The sequence below is a fragment of the Embiotoca jacksoni genome, unplaced genomic scaffold (assembly GCF_022577435.1).
Source record: "Embiotoca jacksoni isolate LCO1_2020_lvr unplaced genomic scaffold, fEmbJac1.0.p SCAF_2, whole genome shotgun sequence".
NCBI classification, from domain to species: domain Eukaryota; kingdom Metazoa; phylum Chordata; class Actinopteri; family Embiotocidae; genus Embiotoca; species Embiotoca jacksoni.
This window is the reverse complement of record NW_027185340.1, coordinates 22076234-22093172: the sequence shown is the minus strand read 5'-3', so window position 1 is coordinate 22093172 and position 16939 is coordinate 22076234. Positions and strand designations below refer to the sequence as shown.

The window sequence follows — 16939 nt, the reverse complement described above, 5'->3', positions numbered from 1 at the left end:
AAGTATGAAAAGTAAAAGTATGCACTGTGCAGAAAATGCTCCATGTCAGTTTTTTTTTTTTTTTTAATTTTCATTTATGGTACTTTTAAATGAATATTCCTGCTGCATTAATGTGCTGTTAATTAGGTTGTTGCTTGTCTTAATGTACTATTTGGTAGTTTAATCAGAAGTATTGGAACATATTCTGGAAGTTCTTCATAAATATTTTTTCTGTTCTGTAAGAACCACGTCTCTCTAGGAAGTCAACAAACCCAGGAAAACAATGCAAATCCAAGTAGGTTTTCAAGTCTATCTTATTTTCTCAGATCATAGAGGAGCATCTAATTCTTCAGTTTATCAGAAAAAAAATCTCATTAAAAATCACCACATTCGGACATACATGGTTTTTACTGGACAGGAAGGGTATGAAAAAGTGTAATCTTAAAAGTAAACAGTAACTAAAGCTGTCAAACAAATGCAGTAAATGGAGTAAAAAGCACAATATTTGCTCTGAGATGTAGTGGAGTGGAAGTGTAAAGTTGCATAAAATGGAAATACTTGAGTTAAGTACTTTAGTACAGCACTTGAGTAAGTTCCACCACTGAATGAGACACACCTCACTTCCTGCATATCAGATGATTTTTGCTAGAAGACAACAAGTATTAAAAGAGCAAATAGGTAATATTTTATGAAATGCACGTACAGGCTTAATCATGTTTGAGAATTAGAGATTCTAAAAGAGGCACACAGTTCTGCCTTCGAGGCTCTCTTCAGTCCGAAGTGACGTCCAGTCACAAGTCGACATGCTGAGCTCAGAACAAACGACTCGGGGAGCAGCCAGAGGACATTAGCTGACAGTTGTTCACGCTCAAATGCAATTAGCTTAATAATAAGAGATGTTTTCATTTTCATGCCAGGTAATGACGTCCTTTAAGTCCTCTTTGAAAATCTTCTGGACGTTCACACAAGAGACTCCAACACATGCATGTAACAGATGTTGTGTGCAGCTCCACAAAGGGAAATCGAATAGGTTTTGTTTGTGAAGTACATTTGGCCTGAACTGATTTTTAAACGTAGTTAAAAACAATTTAATGACCATAAAAAAAAAATTTCATCAAAGCAATGAATTACACGGACTGCAGCTGAACTCCTGTGATATAGGCTATAAAAGAACATACTGTTACAGTACAGTTACAGAGAACAATGGGGACTCTCAATGTGGGTCATTAGCAGTAAGTATTGATCACAACACACTACGATACTGCTGTCATGTGAAAAAGTTGCATCTCTAAAAGGTCACTATTTAAACTATTTTTGAAGAAAACCAGACAAATGTTTAAAGCATACGAGGCAGAACTATTTTCTGAACGATCTCACACGGCAGCATTGATACATTATAATGCAACGCATCATTAACGACGGAGAACAAAAGAGAAGCAACAAAAAAGAAAAAAATGTCTTGGCTCATCCAGCCTGCTTCAGAGTTTTATTAGGTTTTTCCCAGAGACCAGCGAGACGGGAAATAGACGACAGAGCAGAGTGACAGCATGAGGCGGATCTGAAGCCACGAGGCCGAAGCCTGAGGGTAATGAGTACGTTCAGGGAGGCGTAACAGAAAGCTTTAAAGTGCTGGTAGCTTACAGTATGATGTCCTCTCTGTACAAATGACACAAAAAGGCTGGACGGACAGTTTTGACCACAATGTTATTAGAACTTAAAATCTACAAAAGCAAACATTGGTGTAATGAAAGCACGGTCTAGTATTTTTTTATGTATGAGGCAAAACACAATGACTTAGCATAACTATGTAAAAATGTATAAAATAAACTTTTTTATAGGCTTTTTTCATTATTTTTTATTGCTTAATCTATGAGGAGGAATCACTGATGGAGTATAACTACCGACTGTACTTAAGAGAGCTTTTAGGCTACTTTAAACACACTTCCCACACTTTCTTGTCTACACTGCAGAGGAAACATGACTTACTTTATTCCACAACATTTCTTTGGCAGCTGAAGTGATAATAGTTTAATATTTAACATATGCAACACAATATCAGATTTTAAACTACCCAACAGATTAATTACATAAAATAATTAACTTACAAGCAGCTACATATAAATTAAATTTTAAAAACAATGCACCATTAATTTGTGCAATACTTTAATTTTTTGTAAATTATTTTTTGAGTTAAGGATCTGGAAATTGCTTCTATTGCTGACCAAAATGGAAATAATCCATTATGCTTAGTTGGGTTTTGCAGAGTTGCAGAATTAGTAGAGTTAAAAAAAAAAAAAAAAAAAATCAACCATAAAATCAATCATAATCAGTAATGTAGAACAGTTTATGAGCTGAAAATGTGTTTGTGTGTAAAGCTGAATAATCAGAAAAAAGAAAGGTTACTATAGTAACATATACAACATTTCCAAGTGAAAGTGGAGTATTGGTATTCACAGGGATTTAATTGACACACTGATACTATCTCAAAGTCCCTTTAACCAGTAAACATTAACAGAGGATAAATCCAAGACATTATCATCTGCCATGACAGATGCTTCAATTACAACACTTTTTAACTAATAAAAAAAGTCACTTGTGTTCTTTTTTAATGATGAGTGTTTATGTGCCACAAACGCAGTCAACAGTTTAACCTGCAAAATCATCTTAAACCCACAAACTAGTGGAGACACTGTTTGACGATGTGCTGCCTGCAACATATTAAATATTGTTATTTCTCACAGACCCTGCTTCTGTTGTGCACTGAGATGTCTAATGATTTGTGACATATACGGTGTCTGTTTCTGATGAGGCAGACATTTTCGCAACACCACAAGTCAGGAGGATGAGCTAGAAGTGATGAGGTTTCCCACACAGGAAGCTCTAGAATTAGTTTCCTTTGGCCGCTAAATCTCACTCCAGGGCAACAAAGCCCTTAAAACTGAGCAGCGGAAGAGGAAATACAGCCTCCCCTGACTCGTACGTTGTAACTTTTGTCATCACTGAGCTGATGTGACCATCCGCAGAGCCGTGACGGAGCAGGAACCTGCTGGCACCATGCAGAGCACTGCACAAAACTAGAGGCAGCCATTTTGTCGCAGAACTGGAAATGTCTGTCATGGCAGCGTCATTTCACAGCTTTTCTGATCATCACATCACCTACATCGGGCAGTGGTGCGCTTAGAGGAGGAAATTATTTCTAGAAGCTCCTGAGGTTCTTTTGAAAAGTATCTCAGACTACAGCAATCAAAGCAGCCTCCTTTAAAATAGTTTGACTGTCAGGAGGTATCGTACCATCTTCCCAACTGAAATTGATGCTCTGAGTAGTTTCACATATTTTGTAGGGGATATTTTATTCAGTAAAGGAAGCTCAGTGTTATGGGTTACCATCTTTCATGACTTTAAATGCTAAACGCTGCACGGAAATGTATTTTTTTTTTGTAAATATCACGTGAGATAAAATATTTAGTAACACTCAAATGTAAATTCAGTGTGTTCACAGCATTACCTGAGAGTTTTAATCCAGTATAGTTGGAATCAGTAATAAAACTACTGAGCCGAAGAGCCGAAATGTGTTTCGAGATTCTTTTTAGGGCTGCATTAATCAATTTCTGGTCACTTGGAGGCAGAAGAGAGTGAAAATATAGCAAAAAAGTTAATCAAATACATCCACCATATTGTAGGGTTTTAAGGTTGTTCTGGGTAACATGTTACCAAATGATTGCATATATAAATCCAATATGCACTTCCCTTTTGCTCTGTTTTGGTCTCCAACTCCTGACAGAAAAAAACATGGTCTTTCACTTGCTAACGCTGACAATATTTTCCACTGTAAGTGTTTATCAGAGCTTTTTTTTACCTGGGAATTGACAACGGTTTTGGCTGCAGTGCTGCTACACAAGTAACTTATATGGTCATTTTTGTATTATCCATTTTAATATTTTGCTGAGTATCCTGCAGGACTAAACGTGAGAGGCCATTCAAAGCTAATAGCCTTCACCTAATTTTGTCCCTTCCCCAGAAACCCATTTCTAACTTTTGAAAAGTATGAAGTGCAAATAAGGGACTCACTTCAACTAGCTGCCCATTTGCTGATCATACATAAGGATGGCTGTAAATCAAACAAATTGTGGTCTAACTTGTTGCATTACAGTTAAATATTTCACCTAGGAAACCCACATTACAAACTTAAAGCAGCCAAGAACCAATAAGAGACTTACTTTAGCTCACCACCTCTGTTACTGACTGGATACAGGCAAGGCAGTAAATCACAATGATTGTGGTCAGACTTAGAATTTAACTCAGTGGTGTGGCAGCTGGAGCGTACTACAAATCAAATCCAATCATTAAGTGCCTTTAACAAAACCGTTTTATTACAAAATGCTTTACAGTGCCATGAAGGAAATTAAAATTATATATTAAAACAAGGGCTCTGCTTCAAATCCCAGACTTCTAATATTTTTTTCCGGGTTAATCCTCAAAAACCTAAATAATATTCAGTCATAGTGGACCATCTTCAAAAGGAAAGCGTCTGTGTGTGGGAGGGCAGTTTGTGGCCGAGCAGACAGAAAATCAATTCTGAACAGGTCCCATGGCTCTGTGAGTCATGACAGCATGAAGTCCATGAAGAACCGTGTCAACTTTCCCTTCAAGCTAACGCATCACAAACATTACAATCCAAGAAGTGTCGCACAGCTCTGAGTGTGCACTCATTTCTGCAGCACCATTAAGAGACGGGAAGTTTAAAACACAAAAATGAAAGTAATGAATCACAGCTTGAACACTGAAATCCAAATTATTTCAGCAAAAACAGATCACTGGGTTTTTGTACTGGTGGAAGTAAAAATGATTTATGTTTCTTTCTATTCTGTGTGTGTCGCGAACATATGCAGAATATGTACCTATATAGAATGCAGCTGTGTGTAGTACCCAGCTCCCTTGAGGACAGTAAAATACAATCTATCCTATATTTATTTCAGGAAGACACGATAGTGAGCACTATATTAAACTCTGACATTTGATTGGTCCGTGGGCCCTTAACATGATTTCACCAGTTGAAAAAAGTGACTTGAGAGCTGCATTAAATCCCACAATCACCATTACAACATATGAAACTTTAAACTCATTGATCTGCTGAAGTCATCATTTAACCTCGAGTTGTTTTGTCAGTGAAAAAAATCCCTCATATCTTATGCTGCCTTTAGGTGATGTAAGATATCAGAACTAATTGTGCAACGCAGGAAGAGGAAATATATGGACTTATTCATAATACAAATCCGAACAGATTTATTTTTTATTAAGCAGTCTTTTGCTATTAGTATGTTATGCTAAGATGTTTTAAATGCAAATGAGCCTTGCACAATTATTGAGGGAGCAAACTGAGAGTAGCATAAAATAGTGTGGAGTTACAAGTTACTTCTGTTACAAAACAAAGTGTAAATTATCACCATTGTTACCAAATCATGGGAAGGTTTAGTATATTCCTGTCATTCAACTTTAGTTCCTCAAACTACCTAAACATAGCATACTCAGCAGTGTTTAGAGGGTTACGTTTGAGATAGATTACAGATTGATAGTTGTGATAAATTGTGTGACTATTTTAATTAATTCACCAAAGTAATTTAAGTTACTGTCAAGTTCTTCAGTATAACTTAATTAAGATTGAAATGTTTTGATTTTAAAACTCAACCCTTAAAACAAACAACAAGTAGCTCACAACTGACTGCAGTGAAGGAAAAATGTTCCCAGAACCTCAAACATTCAGGTCGACTACATGCTGAGTGGTGATACAACTATCAACAGGGCTGGGTGCTGTTCCCAGGTTTTTGACAGTGGGTTCCTGAATGACTCCTTAAATAGTCATCCTCTGCAACAACATGGTGAACCTCCTTGATGTGGCTTCCTATAGCAATGGACATTAATTTGATTGGGAGACAAGAGGCGGCACAAATTCAAACAAAAGAACCAATCAGAGACTCAAAATTAGAGTTCATACTGCCAAATGAATGGAGTCTGTCTGAACGTAGACGGAAGGTGAAAAGATTCAAAGCAACCGAGTCCATATTATATTCTACACATAAGCGTTGTTGAAAAGAATATATTTACATGTAACCCCTTTGTAATCACCAAAGTTTTTAGTAGTAATTGTATTTTAACAACAAATTTTTTCTCAGTAACTGTAACCAATTACAGCTACATTTATTTTGCAATTTAATTACATGTAACTAATTACTCCCCAAAACTGGCCTTGAGTCACATCGACTCAAATACAGTTGCAGTATGTTAAAGCACTGAGCAGCAGATATGCTGTAAAGATAAAAAGAACAGACTTACGTGTCCCTGGTCGTCCAGCTCGTTGTTGGTGAGCTTGAGCTTGTCAAAGCTGACCACCTGCCTCATCCAGGTGTCTCCTGAGGCCAGAGAGTCCGGATGGATGTAGACCCGCGGAGGCACTGGGGAGTCTGCGTTTCCCGCCACCATCCACTTGGAGCTGTGGTACACATACCTGGAAGACAAGACGGGAAAACTACCATCAGCACCAGAACATGAGGTGCAACAAGAATGGCATCATCTAGACATGAGAAGAACATGAATGCAAACAAAGGAAGGTCACACGCCAATGGTAATGTGAAAAACGTCACTCGACTGAGGTAATCAGAGGAACTACCTAATGTAAGTAGGTCGAAGAGATGGTGTCATCATCTTTCATCCAGAAGAATGGGGTTTGAGTCTGGGAGGTAACTGTGTGTGGTTTTTTTTCCTAACCCTAACGACATTGTTTTCCACATGGTTTTGTTTTCCTAAAACACATGATACTGATATGCTTTTCTCTAGTGGACAGGCGTATGTAATACATGCAGTGAGGTGGTACCAGGTTGTCCATATACCAAGTTTTGAATAAATGGTAAATTCACCACAATTTAACACAGGAGGAGAATGGGATGTCATTCTTCAAACTCAAATTTGTAATATTAAAAAAGATATATATATAAAATGTTGTCACATTTTCAATTCTTTTTGACTTTTAACATGATCAATTTGCAGGAAATCAGGCTCAACTGTTTCTCTATTCCCAATATACTGAAGGAAAATGGTGCAGACTTTAATTTGAGTTATTTTAAATGTTAATGCAGACAGGACAAGCATCCTACAAATGTCATCCTTCAGAAATGTTGTTATCTTCCTGTTCTGCAGGCTTCTCTGGGATTTCTTCTGGTTTCAAGTGCATTTGTTAATCATGTTTTTGTTCCACAGAAAGGATTAATATTCCCTCATCACTTCACTGTTTTCAAAACTCATGTGAGGTTACTCCAGGGTTGAGTGGGTTATTATAAAGCCTGTTTGGATTTCAAAAAGTCTGCAGTGCCTCTGATTTTTTTTCCCCACTACGCTGGAAAACAAACTCCAAACACTCATCCGCGTTGCCACAACACCGGCTGTTAAAACTCATCTGTTGTTTCTTCATTGTGCTTGAAATTTCTAACAAGCGCGACATAAAATATTCCATGTGCAGTCACACGCTCGGCTGCATAGTTTCAATTAAGCACAGCCATAATATTTGATGATGTTGTGTGTGAGTTCGGATACAACAGGGCGTCCCACCCATTAAACAGCAGGGAGGGAGAGAAGAAAGAAAGAAAGAAAGAAAGAAAAGAAAGAAAGAAAGAAAGAAAGAAAGAAAGAAAGAAAGAAAGAAAGAAAGAAAGAAAGAAAGAGAGAAAGAAAGAAAGAAAGAAAGAAAGAAAGAAAGAAAGAAAGAAAGAAAGAAAGAGGGAAAGAAAGAGAGAAAGAAAGAAGGAAAGAAAGAGAGAAAGAAAGAAAGAAAGAAAGAAAGAAAGAAAGAAAGAAAGAAAGAGGGAAAGAAAGAAAGAAAGAAAGAAAGAAAGAAAGAAAGAAAGAAAGAAAGAAAGAAAGAAAGAAAGAAAGAAAGAAAGAAAGAAAGAAAGAAAGAAAGAAAGAAAGAAAGAAAGAAAGAAAGAAGGAAAGAAAGAAAGAAAGAAAGGGGGGAACAAAGAAGGAAAAGAAATGCATGGAAATAGAAAGAGAAGGACAAACATCACAAGACATAAAGAGAAAACTAGTGAAAGAATGTCAGTAGACTGAGAGGTAAAAAAAAAAAGGTAAAATGAAAGAGGAAGAGGAGACACTGGGCGAGCGAGGCTGAGGGTAAGTGGAGGAGAGAGAGCCCGGCACAGCTGTTTGCCTTTAGTTCAGTTGAAAGTGTTTTATCTGCAGCGTCTCTGCCAAAGTCATCACTCACTCCTGAAACATGGACAAAACTCTCATTTGGTCCTTTTGTTATTGCCTCGAAGGGCTGCACCAGCCCATTTTACAAATACTCATTCATATACAAGAAAGAAAAAAAACACACTTTAGAGCATTTATAAAGCATATCGGGGGACATTTTTGGGAATCATGGCAAACGCTGCTATTTGAGCTAAAGTCAGCTTGGTGAACACCAGAATAGCAAGTTTCTGGCATTACATTAGTAAATACATTTACTTTATTTGACTATTCGGATTCACTGAATGGTCCAATAGGCATAAAAGGTGTTTAGGCCTCAAACTCCTCAGAGGAATCAGGTCTCACACTCTCCATTGATTTTCCCAGTCAGATTGGACTCGCTGTGGTTCGTATGGACATTAGACAGAAAAGGAAACTCAGCTAAACATTAATCAGTGAAATTAAACAAAATACAAAACCAAAATTTGGCTTTGTTGGTGTCGAGACGTTGCCTGTCACTTTAAAACCATTTAATTTTGCCTCGGCTTATGTCCAGTGGCTTCTCATGAGCAGTATATGACAGTTGGACAGTTATGATTCATCATTACTTAGCATCATCACTGACAGGTGTAGATTTTTGCGTCAATGAAAATGTATAACATTGTAATGTAAGACTCACAATGTGTCATGCAGGACTCATCTACCTTCAGCCATCTTCACTGATGGCCATTTTATTCATACTTGTATCCTTTTTTGCCACACAATCTCTTACAGGTAAATGTTGTACCCCTAAAGAGGTTTAGGATGTTGGACTAGTTAAAACCTTTTCAATTTATGTAATTAGAGGTTTTATAGAGTGGTTTGGACTGGAGGCCCGCACCAGAATCAAACTGGAGGCTACATCTGCAAATGCTCTGTGTTAACAAGCTAATGTTTAATGCAGTCCCCAACCACACAACTAAAAGTTTCTACTGATATTTCATTCTTTCTCTGTCCTACTTCTTGTACTACAAACTTGTAATCATCACAGGAATGCAGTTTTCAACAGATCTTTATGATTGAGTTCTGCACAGATAGCAACAACCACATAGTGACATACCGAATTGTGTTTTTCACTCACCATTATCTGAGTTTTGGACAGATATTCTGTGATATATTTTTGTTTGGTTGTTTGTGCAAATAAAGACAGACAATAAGCTTTGAGAAATAACTCAATCACCCATACATTACATTACATTTCATTTAGTTGACGCTTTTATCCAAAGCAACTTACAATAAGTATTGGAAGTTGATGAATATATAGTAACAGTCTGCTGTCTCAACTCAGTCATGGTGGGAGTTATATGAGATGTCCACTTCCTTCTACTTTATCTTTCCATAGGTGTGCTTTTTAATGCGACATTGCAGCTGCTTCTGCTCATGCTGAGTTAATTTCAAACAACCTGGAAATAAGAAACACACACTTCCTGTGTACGAGGTAAACGTGACCAGACAGCAAGTCTTAAATCTGGCAGAAATTATGTTTTTGCTACTTATGGGAAGCAGAAGCAAGTTGTGAACATAACACTTACGTACCATCGTGTTTTAAGTTGATATGACAAAGTGTTTGTCATAAGTTGCTTATTTACACATCATTCATTTGTTGTAGTATCCCTGGCTGCTTGGCAAAGTCCAATATCACTTTCTTTTAGCTTCGCTTTTGGTGTCCTCCAACTCTTAAAGGAAATATGTGGCTCTTTAGATTTTTAAATGCTTCACAGTTTTTACCAGATTGTCTCTAACTGTATGTCTTTGTTAATTGGTGCTGAGCAGGTAGATTGCAAAGTTTAGAGAGCTTTTTTTGATGAAAACAGGTGCCTGCTGTGGCTGGTTATGAAACTATAAGAGCAGCGAGGGTAAACTAGAGCTGTAAAGTTAAAGCTGGATCACTAAGCTAGGAGCTCAAAGTCACAACAGAGCTGAGTCAGGAAGGAGCAGCAGATAGCTTCTAATTACACTATAACACTGTTTTCATATTAATATTTGATGCACTGTCATAAAGGTATCCATTAGAGCCATTTTGAATTGAAGGAAAAGGCTAGTTAAGTCAAGCCAAGTCAGTTTTATGAAGCCCAACATCACAAATCCACTTCAAATGGCTTTACAATATCCACAGCTTACAACACCTTCTATTTATGAAAAAAAAAAAAAAAATCCTAGAGTCGTATTGAAAATTGTCATTTATTAAAACTAAAATGTCTTTGCTTACTGTTAAATGCTGATACATGGGTCAATTAACTGCAAAAAGGAGCACTTAACCATGTTTTACTATATCTAATACCAAGCACAACCCTCCACACACAGCCCTGACTTTTGACCTTAACACACACACACTTACACACACACACATTCTCACACACACATGCATACAGACCCACATAGGATGCCCGGTGTTTCTGTAATTTCCTGTTTGGACTGCTGTTTAGGGTTATGCTCGGCGTAGCAGGGAAAGTGTTAAGGAACTAGGAAACTTTAGCCCCAAACAGGACTGGAAATCTGATTAGTCCCTCGCTTTCATCTTCCATAAATCTGCCATCTGGCACCGGCACGATCAATAAAGACTGGACTTTATGTGACACTCTTACTGGACAGATGGGTGGGGGGGGGGTATGGGGGTCTTTCTGCCTTCGCAGCCAACACCAAACTATACAGCTGACAAAACTGAGCAGCAATGCACGCTCTAATTCTCTCTTTATTTCTTTCTCACACATGCACACACACCCACGCACACATACATTTGCACACACACACACACACACACAGGGACAAACACCCGACAGAGTATGTGTGTGTGTGTGTGTGTGTGTGTGTGTGTGTGTGTGTGTGTGTGTGTGTGTGTGTGTGTGTTTTCCCAGCTCATCACACATACACTCTAACACAGGCTTGCATGCACATAAAAACACACATTTACATGCTTGCAGAGCCCGGCTGTATATTGGGTTACTGTACTGGCAGAGTAAATATTGCGATTGAATTACCTTTCAGGGTTGTTGGTGTGTGTGTTCTGAGCTTGTGAGATAAGACCAACAGCTTTGTGTGAGCATATGTGTGTGTGCTTTAATTTCTAGACTTATAAGGACCAAATGTCCCCACATAGATGGATATTTTGCTGATAATCTCTCCAACAGAGAGCCAGTTTCAGAATGTTTAAATATTAGAATGACATTTGGTTAAAGTTGAGCTAAATTTGTTTTGGGGATTTTAGTTCGGGTTAAGATAGGGTGAGAGGATGATTATAGTCAAAGATTGTCCTCATAAGATGTGTGAGTCTCATTTATCCCTTTAAGAAAATATTTATTTTAGTTGATACATGTGTGTGTGAATAAAACTCTTTTTCTATCCTCACAAGTACCAAATGTTCTCACAAATATCGTTTTAAAAGAAAAAGTTGGAACTAGGATTAGAGCAGGTTTAGATCAATTTATATTAAGAACTTGAGTTGTGGAAACGATCTGATTAGAGTTCAGGGTCGGGGAATGGATGACTACCCTCACAAATTTAACAGAGTCCTTGGATATGTTTTTATGTTTAATGCTCAATTATAGTGTTATTAATTGTGGGTGGGTATCCAGGTATATCTGTTCTTAAAAAGACCAGACATTCATAGAAATACACACAACAGAATTCCAAATATGAAATTGATTTAAACTTGTTTCAAATATTCATTGGATTAAGGTTAGAATTAGGATTAGGTTTACATAAGGGTATTACTATAGAGTTAACAATTTGGGTTTGAATGATCATAAGGTTGGGGAACAGTGATCGGAGGAATAATTATAATTAATGGCTGTCCACATAAGTGTTTTAACAAAAATGCCTTTGGTTGTTTTTGTGTCATTTATCCCATAAACGTGTATTTATAATTGTAAATGGGTACCTATAGGCATGTGTGTCTCTTTCTATAGGCTACTTAAGACCAAATGTCCTCCCAAAGATGGAATAATGATGTCATGTTGACAGTCTTCACTCACACTTGGGGTCACTTTTAGACTAGAGTTGGGTTTTCTAGTAGTAAATTTTGATTCAAGATTTAATTTGCTCTGGTAAAAAGTTAATGGAGGGTGAACAACTTGGGTTTAGGATTCAGATGATGTGCAGAGTATACAGTTAGGGGAACCAGTACATTCAATGGTTGTCCTCTCAAATGTAGTAACACAGATGCCTTTAGGTATTTTGTATGTCATAAAAAACATTACTTTTTATCAATCCTCACATCTACATCATGTTTCATGATAGGTGAAGATTTCTTCTTTTAAAATTAACAACTTTGGTTTAGAGATAACATAGGGATACGTTTATAGGTTAGGGAAACCATGATTGTCCACGAGTATAGTGATGGTATTGCCTGAAAATGTGTGTGCAGTTTATCTCTGCAGAATGTATATTATACTAACTTGTGAACTTCCTCACAGAAATCAGAAAATGTCAGGTCAGACTCAGGATTATGTTTAGTTTAGCTAAAAGTGTGGCTTTGAGGCTTGAATCGGATCAGTGGAAGGGTTTGGGAACAGTTCAGTTAGTAGGTGTTTCATCCAGTTTAATGTTTCTAAATGCGTGGGGGTACCTGTGTGTGTGTGTGTGTGTGTGTGTGTGTGTGTGTGTGTGTGTGTGTGTGTGTGTGTGTGTGTGTGTGTGTGTGTGTGTGTGTGTGTGTGTGTGTTAGAGCAGCGCTGCAACATCTGTCACACACTCGGAGGAATGAGGTATGTTTGAGGAGCCAGACAGCCCCCACGCTCAGCGGCTCGAGCTCGGAGCAAACCGAGCGACTGTCCACATAAAAGAACTATAATATATGGAGATTTAATGAGGCCAGTACCAATGAGATGTTCCTAAAGAGGGGCAGGAAGCCCAAGTAAAGCAAACCCATTCCAAAAAAGACCATATTTCCAGACCCCAAAACTCCCCAGGACTGTGAGACACAGCAGTGACAGCTCCCAGCTCAGTTTGCAAAGCCCCGCAGTAAATTCCCCAGCCAGGAAGAAAATCCTATTTAATTTTACAAGATTTTCTGGCCCCTAAAACTCCTCCATGATGTCTTGGTTCGCTGCTGGGAGAGCAAGGAGAGGCAGCAGGGCAGAACGCCTGCTGTACGCTCGGGTGCACAAACTTTACGTTAATAAACAAAGATATGAAACAAAGTAAGTTCAAATCAAATGCATTTGTTTTCATGCAGACTCCGTTATAAATAAATCTGACTCGACACGAGGGGGGACCTTCTCACTGGTAGATGTTTTGTTTTGCAGAGGATGGGGGGGGGTAATATCTGTGGCACAATCAGGGTCTGATCGAATATTCGGTCTCACATAGCAACACGCTGACACAAAACTAACTCCCTGCAATCATCTTTTATGTCATTGAACTTTGTGCTTTAAAATATGCTGAGCAGCTGCAGGCAGGCCTTCACAGCACTGCATATACTTGATACATCACTGAGAACACACACACACACACACACACACACACACACACACACACACACACACACACACACACACACACACACACACACCACAAGTGAACCTGTTACACAACTGTACGCAACAAAGTCTATCATGTTCTTTTTTCCCCCTGAAATAAAATCCACACTCAAAGTCAAATCCATAATTTTTTATTTAGGAATTATTTAATTATTATTATTAATATTTTTTACAAATACAATAGAAGATTGTGACTTTTAGATTTAAAAAATAAATATATTATTTTTTTTAGTTAAAAACATCTTATTACTAAACTATTGATTTAGCTATTCTTATGTGTTGAACAAGTTGTTGATCAAATGTAGAAGTTCTGTTTCTTTTATATTTAGAATTTTGCTCATATGGTGACAGTTTTCAGTGATGCGAAGTATCTTAAATTTGTACTTGAGTGATTAGTCTGCTGATGTTTAATACATTTCTCCTATTGTCAACAAATCTCGTATTAATCCTCTGCGGCGGGCTGTTTTTGAAAGCTATTAAAAGTCCATTGTTAAACTAAAGGACTATTTATTCTCATATGATTACTGTCTTCTAAAAGTAGGAAATTACTAAGCCTTTTTATAATTCTAAATAATTATTTTGGAGATTTATGTCTTTAGTAGGACCCAGTGGACAGACAGACTGACAAACAGGATTTACTCTTTGTTGTAGTTGGCTTTTTTTATGGGATTTTGTGACAAAAACACAAGTATAGTGTACAGGGTTCGAGTGTAGGAGCTCTGTCTTCCAGTGCGCACCGCCAATAAACATGTCACATGTATGCACACGTGCACATGTACCGCAGCGAAGTCACTTGCAGGATGACTGCAAAAAAAAAACATTCTCTTTCTCTGTTAGCTACCTACCTGCCGGCCTGACTGCCTGCCTGACTGCCTGACTGCCTGCCTGACTGACTGACTGACTGCCTGCCTGCCTGACTGACTGCCTGCCTGCCTGACTGACTGCCTGCCTGCCTGCCTGACTGCCTGCCTGCCTGACTGACTGCCTGCCTGCCTGCCAATAAGTGATTTGACTGCAGCGCCATCACACAGACGGCCACAGCAGGAATAGACACATCATTGTGATTATCAGTGGAGACAAATGCTCAGAAATTGGTTTGTAATGATGGAACTAACACACAACAGTGAAGATTATTATTATTAAAGCTATCATATATTTAAGGAACCTTATTGTTCAAAATTGTAATCAGACTACAAAAATGGACGATGTTTTAAATATCTCAAAGTAGGTTTTCAGGGGAGCTGAATTTAGGGTCCCCCATGATTCAAACCATGATAGTATAGATAACCAACTGCATCCTTTCAGATTACAACACCTTTAAAAAGAGGTTCATCTGTCTGCTTCACTGTCCTGTCATTATTTAAATGTTGTTTAAGTGTTTAGATTTTGGATAAGTCACGAACATCAGAAGAAGAACTCTGATGCAGCGATGCAGGGTCTGAATTATTTGCCTCATTTTCACATCATCAAACACAATGACAGCCTGTATCAACAACAATATCATGAAAAAAAAACAACCATATGCAGTCCCTGTATATGCAGGTGAAAGCAAACCTCTGCAGTTGACCACTAGAGCAGCAGGTACATGTGCAACGCTGCATGTTCCCTCCATTTCTACCCCATTCCCCCCCCCCCCCTCTACATTTCCATCATTATACATGAATGTTGAGCGTTATCCTATTTGCAGGCAGCCTCTGGCTCTGCTGCTTGGCCTGTGGGATGATGAATATATTTCAATCTCCTCTCCCTGGCTCTGACTTCAGGGACTAAGTCCGTGGGCCAGGATATCAGTCTTATTGCATATCCAGAGAGATCCATCACATACAAGCCTTCCTCCAGTACATGCACTCTTTAATCACTTTCACTTCGCTCCACCGATGCAAATGATGGGAGAAACTACTTTTCTCTGTGTAGTCAACAAGAAGACAGGAACGCCTCCAGTAGCAGTTATGAAAAATCTGAAGTAGGAAAAAAGCTGCAATATCTTTGTTTAATCGAAACTTCGTTACTCTGACGTGAGAAATATGACAGTGAGAGTGATCCAAGTAGGTCAAAATGTTTACGCTCAGTCTGACATTTGAGAATTGTCCAGGAAAATAGAGTTTTTAGAGAGATGTGGCTGTGCATATGCATATTATGTACCGCTCCGCATTTAATAAAAGGATTTCTGAAGACTAATGCTGCTATTTTCATACATAAGAGAAGTTTCTTTCTTTTTTTCCCGACGGACAGCATCTGTACATTTGGTATTCTTTCATGACTATGAAAAACTACAATTAGTCCGCGTTTTCTCCTCAGTTGAATTCTTGTTGTGGTTGAAAAGCATCTAAAACAGCATTTAGACCATCATGGCACATTAAATTTCCCACTGGAACCCGAAAGAATGAAACCGTTTTAATTTAACTCTGGGACGCAGTTCTGCATTCAGAAGGAGGAGGAAAAAAGGCAAGGGACATAAATAAAGACAATTACGTTTTATGTCAGGCTTTACACTGTTTTCTGTTACTTTGTCTGCAGAGGAACTTCTGTTATGGACATGTTGGCACAGGTTTTCACTCCCTTTCATGTGTTAGTGTGTGAGGGAGGTACCTGTATCTCTTGTTGTCCACAGGCACGATGTCCATAGCGATGTAATACTGCTGATGAGGGTCCAGACCTGCGATCTTTACTCGCATGGCAGGAAACATCCTCCTGGAGGCGAAGAAGCAACAGAAACAAAGAAACTCAGATTTCATGTCAAGTTCATGCAGTTGTGGTCGGGGAGGAACCTGAAGTACTGAAACTTAGTAAAATGATTTCATTTAAGCAAACGCTTCCCTTCTTTTCCCAATAAAAGGTTTTGACAAATATTAACATGAAAACTGCTGTGAAATACATATGCAAAGGAAACCACAGTATATATTTATTATTTATCCATATTTCCAAAAATTTTAAGGTATTGCAGTTGATGCTTCCACTTATTTTTAAGAGGGAAAAAAAGTCATTCTGTTCCTGTCACATGTAAAGCAAGGATAAAAATGTGAACTAAAAGATTAATAGATCCATATAGGCCTTTTTTTTTTATACCAGGTCGATGCAAAAAGTAGCCTAATAAACCCCATAACAAAATCCTGACTAACAAAGACCACCACCATCAATCAAAGCACCGTCAGTGACCGTCTGTCACTCTAAATGCTCCAGATATTTTTTTAGAATGTAATCCTGTTGATTGTCAAAGACGATCC

The 16939-nt window shown here is 38.1% G+C and overlaps 1 protein-coding gene across 1 annotated transcript in view; it reads right to left on the bottom strand.

Annotated features, from left to right (window-relative positions):
• tbx15 (T-box transcription factor 15) overlaps positions 1-16939 on the bottom strand; it is a 41051-nt gene that overhangs the window by 13631 nt on the left and 10481 nt on the right. Inside the window, exons 3-4 of the mRNA XM_069155067.1 lie at positions 16305-16406; positions 6310-6481 (exon numbers count right to left, since the gene is read on the bottom strand). Coding sequence (XP_069011168.1) covers positions 6310-6481; positions 16305-16406 — 274 coding nt within the window. The remainder of the gene's footprint in view (positions 1-6309; positions 6482-16304; positions 16407-16939) is intronic.